General features: G+C 40.4%; 1 protein-coding gene across 1 annotated transcript; it reads right to left on the reverse strand.

Annotated features, from left to right (window-relative positions):
- LOC107620070 lies at positions 5,510-5,992 on the reverse strand. Its single transcript, XM_016322292.1, has one exon. The coding sequence runs from the start codon at positions 5,990-5,992 to the stop codon at positions 5,510-5,512; it is 483 nt and encodes a 160-aa protein (XP_016177778.1).

Below are 11,093 nucleotides of genomic sequence, written 5' to 3' on the forward strand. Positions count from 1 at the left end.
AAGTATCCACCATTTGTTGAAGTAAAGTAACTCACTTAATTAACTTTTAAAAGAGTAAAATTTAAGAACAGTAAAGCGCATATAATTAGATACGGTAGAAATACAAATGGCATATGCTCTGTTGAAATTTTAGATTTTTTGTGATGCATATATAAAAAGCAAAATTTACCTAGCTATTTACTTAATTAGCGTAACATATATATGATGTTATTTAAGCATAAAGTCTTAAACATGATCAAATTAAAACAATGTAAAAAGAAAAAGAATTGAGCTAATCATAAGTCATAATAAATAATTGGAAAAGTATAAGGAGATAATGTATGTTTTATACAATATGTAAAATAGAGTTAATTTGAAATTAAAACTAAATTATAGGCAACTAATTAATTTTGAATAGTTTTCAATTTAAAATTTAAATCAAATATTAGGATTACCGTCGGTTTTGGAAACAAATAAACTACCCCTTTTTCACCCCTCTCTCTCTCAATACGGTTTGTCAGCGTTCTATGCCTTTTTCATCGAGTCTCAGTCTCGTCGGTACACTAACGCCATGGTCACCAGCCACCATCGGAAATCGCGCCGACATTGTTCCGACTGGCGCCGTTGCCGCACAGGCCACCGCCAAGGGAGGACGCGCATATTGTGTGGGTTGAACTAACGACACCGCAGCAACCCAGACGTCCAGCGCCTCCGTCGCAGCCGGTGTGTGCCTTCTTCCCAACACCGTCCTCACCTCCTCCGATGCGCCTTTGCTTTCTCCCATTTTTTCAAATCTCTTCTCACCGATGATACCACCATACTCTTCTTCTTCTTCGGATCCAAGCATGGTTAGCTTCTTTCATGATTTGAGCCTTATGCTTCACAACAGTGCCGCTTTTGTCATGACTAGTTCTTCAAAATTATGTTTCACCACAACAATAGTTTCTTCTGTTTATTCATCTTCTTCTTCTATTTTAATGGTCAATTTAGGATGGTCATTGACAAATGAATTTTTGCCGGTATAGAAATTTTCAAATGATCAATCGTAGTATAGTCTAAACCGACGCAAAATCCTTCGTCAAACAAATCTACAATCTATATCCGAGAGTACTAGTCTCCCGAGTCGTTCTCCCTTGGAATTGCCAAAGTGTGCATCTTATTGATTTAGTAAGCCTTGTTGGAATTCTTTGAAGGTGTTAGCAAAGCAATGAGAAACAAACAATCAATTATCAAAAGACTTGGCTTAGGGTTGGCATTAGAAATTCTATCCTTATAGTCCATTCAATGTTGACAACAATTAGGCCTTGCTTCATTTAGTTATCCCCTAGGTATAGAGGGAGGTCAAATGAAAGCAATCAACTTGAGTCACAAGTCCTAGCTTCACCTTATGGGAATCTAGCTTTAGTGCACTCCAAGCCAACTAGCAATCCCTAATTCCAAATCAACTATTGATACAACTATTCAACTTCTTCCAAGGACCAAACCCTATGCCAAGTGTGAAAATTCTACTCCATAGCTAGTGTTGTCATTTTATCAAACATGTGATGAGCAATAAGGAAAGTCATAGCAAAATGAGAAGGAAAGTCAAATTGAAAGTATTGCAACACAAAGATCTAACAACAAGTCTCAAAGAGTAGCAATGAAAGTCCAAAATAGAGACGAAATCCAAAATTACAAAGTTGAATTCTAGATCTATGAGAATTGATCAATTGCATCTACTACTTGAAATTGGAAAAGAAAATCTATGACATGAACAAAGTGGAGTGAGAATTGTAGTGGATCTCACCAAAAAGTCATTAAAAATTCAGAAATTAGATGAGGATGAACCCTAGTGAAGCTTGGAATCTCCCTCTTCTTCTCCTAAAAAGTGTAACTAACTCCCCTCTCTCCAAAAATATCTAGATCTAGAAAATGAACTAGCTAAGTGTCCTTAACCCTTGTTCCTTTGGTCTTCTTAAGCTTTTCCCGCCAAGGTGTTTCTCCAAGAGGGGGATCCTTAACTGCCTCCACGCCTAAGTCACGTGACTTCTTAAAAAAAAAATCATATTCGCAAATCGGCGCGCACGCGCAAGGCACGCGCACGCGCCGTTGAGACGTCTTGTAATGTGCGCGGACGCGTGATGTACGCGTACGCGCCCATGAAGATCCTGCCTTAGCCGCTTCTCAAGCCGGCTCTTGGCTTTGGCTCCACGTTGCCCTATCCGCGCGGGCGCGCAAGGTGCGCGCACGCGCCCATGCGGAAATTTCCAAAGCTTAATCCTCATGCTTCCTTCCTTTGTACCCGTCTTCCTCCTCTCTTTCGGTCCATTCCTACTCTAATATTTTTTTTTCTTTTTTTTTCCATATTGTTTTCTTTTTTTTTTCTTTTGTTCTTTTGTTTTTCTTATTATTTTTTTTTTCTATATACAAGAGCGTCAATGCATAAGGTTTTTCATTTGATCAATACATGAGTATGTACCCAATTCCCAATATTTTCAATAATAATACAAAATACCCTCTTATTCACCCAATGTCCCAAGGTTCCCACACTTGAATGATACTCACACACACTAGCCTAAGCTAATCAAAGATCCAAATAAGGACTTTTATTGTTTTCCGCTTTAAGGCTTGTAATGTGCTAAATTAAGAACAAAGTGGGTTAATCGTAGGCTCAAATTTGGCTAACAAAGGAAGATAGAAGGTAAGGCCGTTTGGGTGAGTGAGCTAATGGAATGATGGCCTCAATCATATAAATGCATGAATACACCAAATAATGGACATAAAGAGTCAAACAAATCAAAGATCACAATCATGGAAGGAGAATAATGCACACTAGAAGGAAAAATAAGTGGTTATAAGATGTAACCACACCATTAGGCTCAAATCTCACAAGCTTGTGTTCTTAACTCAAAACCATGTTCCAAAATATAATTCTTCATGCAACTTTGGCATCAAAGCATTTAAAATTTGCAATGCCATGGTCGTCCCAAAGTGTTGGTTTCCTAAGAAAGAATTTCATTGTTCCAACCAAGCAGACTTATCATGCGAATGGTGCTAACTAAAACCTAATCATGCAACCTATTCTAATTTATTCAGATTTATTCAGATGTTACCTACGGAGATCGGTCGGCCGACCTCCCCACACTTAAAACTTAGCACAGTCCTCCGTGCTAGAGGTTAGGCGCACTCGGCCGAGTGTGCCTCGTTTCCAATGCCATTGCTATCTCCGCTTGAAGTTGCGGTGGAGGTGGAGATATCGGGTTCTTCCATAGGTGGGGTGATTACGCTTAGAAGCCTCTTCACATGAGCATAGCGGCGTTGGTTACGCTGACATCTAAACCCTTGGGTCTTCGCTTTATGGTCCCCCGAATCCAATATGCGTCGGGTAAAGCAATGACGCGGAGGATCGCACTCCAATCGAATGCGCGGTCAACGCATGTAGCCAAGACTTCTTGGTAGGCGTCATATGCATCCGGTGACGGTGCAATCCCAAGGACTTCTCGGATGGTTTCCACTGTGACTGACACTTGTTTTCGGCGCACAAATATGGATGTGAGATGAGGTGAGTGGAAGTTGGAGTAGAATTCCACCACCCATGAGAGATTGGCCTCCGTTGGTTGCCTCAAGAGGAACCTCCATTGCCTCCGGTCAATTTGTGGCATCACAATCGGACTGAGGTGAGCCGGTAAGACTAGGAGGGGTTCCGGATGGTAATTCCTTTCAATCATTCTGGAGTAAACAAGTTCGCAGTAACGGTTGGGAAACTTGTTTGAATCCTTAGGAGGGTTGTCCTTCTCTAGAACGTCAACGGGGCCCTTGGTCTTCTTTAGGAGGGGCCTGGCCGTTAGTTCTTGGCGCGCTTTATTGGAAGCTGGCTTCTTGGGGCCTTTCCCGTTGTCCTTTTTGATGACCATCCTGTGGAAGCAAGAAAGGGAAAATACCAAACTCAAAAAAAATGGAGGTACATGAGCTCTATGTGATGAAAAGTAATGCCATAAAATATGGGTATCTTTGTTACATGACAGCTGCAACATGTAACTAGGATAATGTGCGAAGAGCAAGGCAAATTATTTTCATGTGGTGCAAGGGCAGTTTAAGCATGCAAGGAAGAGGCATGAGAAGCGCACACCCTTGGGGGCCATAATTGGAAGGCAAGCTAAGAAAATGGGAAAGAATGGTTTGTGGAAAGTGGGGATGCACTCGAAAGTGATTAGTTGAGAGGCAATGTAGTCACAATGAGTCCAAAATTCAAGTGTGCCTTTCATCGAACACTTGGTGTGCATCCTTCAAGTAGTATGTGATTATGTGAAAATGAGGGCAATGTAACTTTCCACAATCCATTATTAATGATTATAATGCATATTGAGTGCAAGAAAAGTAAGCAACACCATTCATCTATTCATGTAAGTGAGTTTGGGGCCTAAATGCCCATGAAGAATGGGATTGAAAGAGAGGGGGGAGCAAAGACATCCCAAGGGAGTAACTAGAGAAAGAAGGAAGAGAGAGAGAAGAAGAAAAAAAGAAGAAAGAAGCTACCTAAAAGATGGTGCAACTAAATGAATAAGAACTACAAGAGATTAATGGACTAAGAGGGAGCCTAGTATAATACCTTGTGAGATGGAGAAGGATATGGGAGAAGAAAAGAAGTGGAATGAGAATGAAGGGATGAGTGTGCCCCCCTTTTTGTTTAAAGAAGGCGTCGATCACCGGCGCGCGCTCGCGCAGGGAGCGAGGTGGACTAGGGGCGCGCGCGCGCACAATGCGCGTGCGCGTCCATGCGCTTGGGCTGGCGGCACAGGAGAGGCACATGGGTGGCATAACTCTCTGGACGAAGTACCAGAGATGGCTTCAGCGCTTTTTGGCGCGCGCGCGCACAGTGCGCGCGCGCGTCCCCGTGGTTGAGCCCGGGCATGAGAAGGGTCAAGTCGGGGTGAAATGGCCCAGAAAGGGGGGGTTGTGCCCCAGGCATGAGAGGGGCCTGGAGGGGGCTCAACTCTCTGTGAAATGGCCCAGAGAGGAGTGCAGAATTAAAGGGCGCGTGCGCGGCTGCGGCGCGCGCGCGCAATTCGTGCTTGCCTTGCATGGACGCGTGCGCGCCAGGTGCGCGCACGCGGCAAAGGTGCTGGGCCTGTGGCTTAGTGTAAGCTTGAGAGTGGCTTAACTCTCTGTAGTATGTACTAGGGGGCAGTCAGGCAATTGGCGCGGACACGCACAGTGCGCTTGCGCGTCGATTGGCAGATTTCGCTCATGTGCGCGTACGTGCCATGTGCGCGCACGCGCAGAGGGGTGGTTTGTTTGTAATTTTGCAAATGTTTACACCACTTTTGACATTTCAAACCCCCCCCCATACAGCCACTTAAGCACTATAGGAGGGCATTTTACTTGGTAAACTATCAAGGAAGTCAACAAATGAAGGGGAGTGTCTATGTACAAACATGAAGTCAAGTGTCTATGTACAAATCTCAAAAGAAGATCTTACCATGGTGGGGCGTCTCCCACCTAGCACTTTTGTTTAACGTCCTTAAGTTGGACTTTCAGTAGCTTATAGTGTTTATTCAAGAGTTGCATCCCTCAAGAGGAACACTTCAACTTCCTTGGCGTTCTTTCTTTGCTCACCATGATACAATTTGAGACGGTGCCCGTTTACCTTGAAGATGTTCGGGCTCGATGGGTGGCGCAGGTGGTAGACCCCATAAGGTTCTACTTTCTCCACTTGGTAGGGCCCATCCCACCTTGATCTAAGTTTTCCGGGTAGTAATCGCAGCCTTGAATTGTAGAGAAGGACTAGGTCACCGGGTCTGAATTCTCTTCTCCTAATGTTCTTGTCGTGGATAGCTTTCAACTTTTCCTTATAAAGTCTAGAGTTGTCGTAAGCTTCCAATCTCAAACATTCTAATTCTGCCAATTGAAGCTTTCTCTCTACTCCGGCCCCACCCAAGCTCATATTACACTCCTTTACGGCCCAATAAGCTTTGTGTTCGATCTCTACCGGTAAGTGACATGCTTTACCATATACAAGCCGGAAGGGGCTCATGCCAATGGGTGTCTTGTAAGCCGTTCGATAGGCCCACAGTGCATCGGAGAGTTTAGTGCTCCAATCTTTCCTATTCGGCTTTACAATCCTTTCTAATACATGCTTGATTTCCCGGTTAGAGACTTCGGCTTGGCCGTTTGTCTGAGGGTGGTAAGCCGTGGCGACTTTGTGGATGATGCCATATTTTCTCATGAGGCCGTCTATTCTTTTGTTGCAAAAGTGGGATCCCTGGTCACTTATGATTGCTCTTGGGGCGCCAAAGCGACAAATGATATTGTTCCTCACAAAAGAATACACAACATTAGCGTCATCCGTTCGGGTGGGGATTGCCTCCACCCATTTTGACAAATAATCGACGGCTAACAAGATGTAGAGAAAACCATTGGAGTTTGGAAATGGTCCCATGAAGTCGATTCCCCATACGTCAAAGATTTCGCAAAAAAGCATATTTTGATGGGGAATTTCGTCCTTCTTGGAAATATCTCCAAACCTAATACATTGGGGACAAGATTTGCAATAGAGAGAAGCATCTTTGAGAAGAGTTGGCCACCAAAATCCGCAATCAAGGATTTTTCTTGCCGTTCTTTGGGGTCCATAGTGACCACCTCCTTCGGAAGCATGGCAAGCGTCCAAGATTGCTTGGAATTCGGTTTGAGGTATGCACCGTCGCATTATTTGGTCCGCTCCACACCTCCACAAATAGGGATCATCCCAAATATAGTATTTGGATTCGCTTTTCAGCTTATCCTTTTTGTTTTTGTCGAGATTGGGAGGGAAAGTGCGTGAAACCAAATAGTTTGCTATTGGGGCATACCAAGGAACCACTTCCGAGATTGTATGCAAGGCATCTAAAGGAAAGGAATCATTGATAGGAGTGGTGTCGCCTTTTGTGTGTTCGAGGCGACTTAAATGGTCCGCCACTAGGTTTTGGGAACCGCTCCTATCTTTGATTTCCAAGTCAAATTCTTGTAATAAGAGCACCCAATGAATTAATCTCGGTTTTGATTCCTTTTTTGCCAACAAGTACTTTAGTGCCGCGTGATCTGAGTACACTACTACCTTGGAACCAAGAAGATAGGCTCGGAACTTGTCCAAAGCAAAAACAATAGCTAGGAGTTCCTTTTCGGTAGTAGTGTAGTTGGATTTTTCGCTACCTCTTCTATGTCTATTCTCTCTTCCTCTTGGGCGGTTGTGATAGGACTTGGGTCATTTGCTTCCTTTTCTTTTAGTTGTGTACCGGATCTAAGGGTGATGGCATTGATGCCCCCTTTTGGATTTGGTTGAGGTTGAGAGGGAATGACACTTTGGATTGGGGGTTGAGGAGTGGGGGTCGATGGTGTGTCCATGCGTGCAAGAAGAGCTTGTAATGTAGAGGTGAGGCCGGAAGCAAGTGTGTTTTGTAATTCCTTTTGGCCTTGGATGATGGTCCGGAGTGTTTCATCTTGGTTGGAGGGGGTGGTTGCATATGTGAGTTGAGGAGCTTGTGATTGGTTGGGTGGTGGTCTTTGATGTGGTGGTTGATATGTTTGGTAGTTTCTTTGTGGGTTTTGTTGATTGTATGGTTGATTTTGGAAGTTGTATGGTCGGTTTTGTGAGAAATTTTGCGAGTTGTTATTCCATCTTTGACCTCCATTGTTGTTGTTGTCCCTATTCCCTTGTTGATGATTGTCTTTCCAATTTTGATTATTGTGTCCACTTCCTTGGTTGTAGCCTCCTCCTTGATAAGGGTGTCCTTGGTTAGGATTACCTCCTTGGTAGTACCCTTGATTAGGGCGGTCATAGAAATTATGGGTAGCCGCCAAAGTGTTATCTTCTTGGAGGCTTGGGCACTCATCCGTGTGGTGAGAGTAGCAAGAGCAAATGCCACACACTCTTTGAGGGACCAATTGTTGGTTGTGTTGTTGAGGTGGTGGAGGGTGTTGTTGTTATGATTGAGGTTGTTGTGGTTGTTGTTGGTTCAATTGGAGTTACCTCAAAACGGATGTCATCTCATTCAAGGATTGAGTTAGAGCGGTGGCTTCACTACACTCGGATTCGGTTGTGAACGCGTCATGCAATGAAGGGGAAATGGAATTCATTGTAACAATGAGGAGTTAGTCAATTGAGTAGTTCACAATGAAGTGCAACTATGTACATATATACACGCTTAATCCAAAACAATAACATGGCACACTAAGCAAGTCCCCGGCAACGGCGCCATTTTGACAAATGAATTTTTGCCGGTATAGAAATTATCAAATGAGCAATCGTAGTATAGTCTAAACCGGCGCAAAATCCTTCATCAAACAAATCTACAATCTATATCCGAGAGTACTAGTCTCCCGAGTCGTTCTCCCTTGGAATTGCCAAAGTGTGCATCTTATTGAGAGTAGCAATGAAAGTCCAAAATAGAGATGAAATCCAAAATTACAAAGTTGAATTCTAGATCTATGAGAATTGATCAATTGCATCTACTACTTGAAATTGGAGAAGAAAATCTATGACATGAACAAAGTGGAGTGAGAATTGTAGTGGATCTCACTAAAAAGTCATTGAAAATTCAGAAATTAGATGAGGATGAACCCTAGTGAAGCTTGGAATCTCCCTCTTCTTCTCCTAAAAAGTGTAACTAACTCCCCTCTCTCCAAAAATATCTAGATCTAGAAAATGAACTAGCTAAGTGTCCTTAACCCTTGTTCCTTTGGTCTTCTTAAGCTTTTCCCGCCAAGGTGTTTCTCCAAGAGTGGGATCCTTAACTGCCTCCATGCCTAAGTCACGTGACTCCTTAAAAAAATCATATTCGCAAATCGGCGCGCACGCGCAAGGTACGCGCACGCGTCGTTGAGACGTCTTGTAATGTGCGCGGAGGCGTGATGTACGCGTGCGCGCCCATGAAGATCCTGGCTTAGCCGCTTCTCAAGCCGGCTCTTGGCTTTGGCTCCACGTTGCCTTATCCGCACGGGCGCGCAAGGTGCGCGCACGCGCCCATGCGGAAATTTCCAAAGCTTAATCCTCATGCTTCCTTCCTTTGTACCCGTCTTCCTCCTCTCTTTCGGTCCATTCCTACTCTATATCCTGAAACCACTTAACACACAAGTCACGGCATCGAATGGCATCAAGAGAAGATTAGAAATGTATCTATTTTAGTGCGAAATAAGCATGTTTTCATTCATGAGGCGAAACTAAGAGAGGAATGCAAAATCTTGTATTTTCATATAGAGAGTGTGTGGAATCATTGATAAAACCCCTGAAATCAGCACAAGATAAACCCTCAAATTGAGGTTTGTCAGTCATTTTAGTAGATATGCGGATGGTTATTTTATTTTTATGTAGATGATTATTTTGATTGGATTGAATTTAGTTATATATAATTAAAATATGTTAGATGTTCAATTCATTAGGTATGCGGATGATTATTTTTATCCTTAAGTGGATGGTTATTTTTATTAAGGGTGAGTGGTGTGTGGCAACCCAAGTAGCAACGGTGAAATGGAATGATTATTGATGAAGGTGGGTAGGCCGCCGGTTGAAAAAGAAGAGAGTATTGAAGGATTTCAGATGGTTATTTTTTTTGAAATAACTAATTGAATTTTTTAAAAATTTGAAATTTGAAATTGAAGAATTTGAAATTTGATGTGAAATAACTGAATAAGAGTTTTTAAATTTATTATTTCGTAGGTAATTTTCATTTTTAACTCATATTGGACTAAATAAACAGCTCATTATACATATTGTACAAATATTCTATTGGTTTCTTAGCCGGACTCTAAATAATTACCACTAATTATATTACAACCCTTGTTATCCTCTTACAAAGCCGTGTAAGAATTGCTGCAAATTGAACAACATTTCAGATGGTATCATGCTTCTAATTTGGGTATGTGAGCCCCGTATCACTTATAGAACCAATTCCAATAATTATGAAACCCATATGAGATACCGAGGAATAAGCTATTCTTTTCTTTAAATTACCTTGACTAAGAGATGTTGAAGCTGCTATGGGTGTGTTTGGTAAACACGTTGGGGAGGAGAGAAGTCCGTTTGAGCTTCTTAAAAGTTTCACTTTGATGTTTGACAATTTTTATCTTTGTAAACGCAGAATTGATTTTGCCTCTAAACCCACGTTTAGAAGAAGCTAAAATTTGTAATTTCTGTGTTTCAAGTTCATGGTTGTTGATTATCATTGGAAAATTAAGTAAAAAATTTATTTCTTTTTTACCAACCCCACCCGTCATTTTCTTCTATAAGAATGATACCAGTAACTATTATCTTCGTCGTTCTTTGTAGTTCTTCCTACTTCTTCATAATTTTTTTCGTTCTAATTTTTTCATCAAAATCGTTCAAATTTATTTCAATCACTAGCAAATTGAATATTTTAATTTTTTATTATTTTTAGTACTCATTTTCATATTTTAATTTTTTTGTTTTTTATTGTATTTTTTATTTATATTTTTTTTTGATTTTATTTATATGAATTTTATTTACGTTTTATAGTAGTTTTTTTGTTCATATGATATATGTTATTGGTTTTATGGAATTTTTATTATTTCTCATCTGTATGATTTTTTTTTATTGTTTGATGTACTCTATTTTTGTTTTGTATTAATTTTTTTTATTTTTTATTCTGACTTTGTAAAATTTGTAATTGTAATTATTATATACTAAGTTTATTATAAAAATTTTGTATAATATAAATTATGATCCTATAAAAAAAGGATAAAATAAATAAAAAATTAATTATAAGTAACAATAGAGCCATAAATAATGAAAATTTATAGTCTAAAATAATACTAAATTAAAGAGTACTAATAGTACTAGAAAAATTATAGAATATTTTTTTTATTTGATATTATAAAATTTATAGTACTCTCTTTCATTTTTTTATTGTATTTATTTTATTTATATGATAAATATTTTTTATATTATTTTTGTTAGTATTCTGATTTTGCATACATATAAAAAAATTATTTAAATTGATGTCTCTTTTAGTAATTTTTTATCTAAAAGTAATTTTGATTAGTATAATCCAAACAACATTTATTTTACTATGATCAATTTTGATATAAAGATTGCGAAACATAAATCATGTTAACCCAAACTTACTTTTCATCAAAATCAATCT

The sequence above is a fragment of the Arachis ipaensis genome, chromosome B10 (genome assembly GCF_000816755.2).
Source record: "Arachis ipaensis cultivar K30076 chromosome B10, Araip1.1, whole genome shotgun sequence".
Classification (NCBI taxonomy): domain Eukaryota; kingdom Viridiplantae; phylum Streptophyta; class Magnoliopsida; order Fabales; family Fabaceae; genus Arachis; species Arachis ipaensis.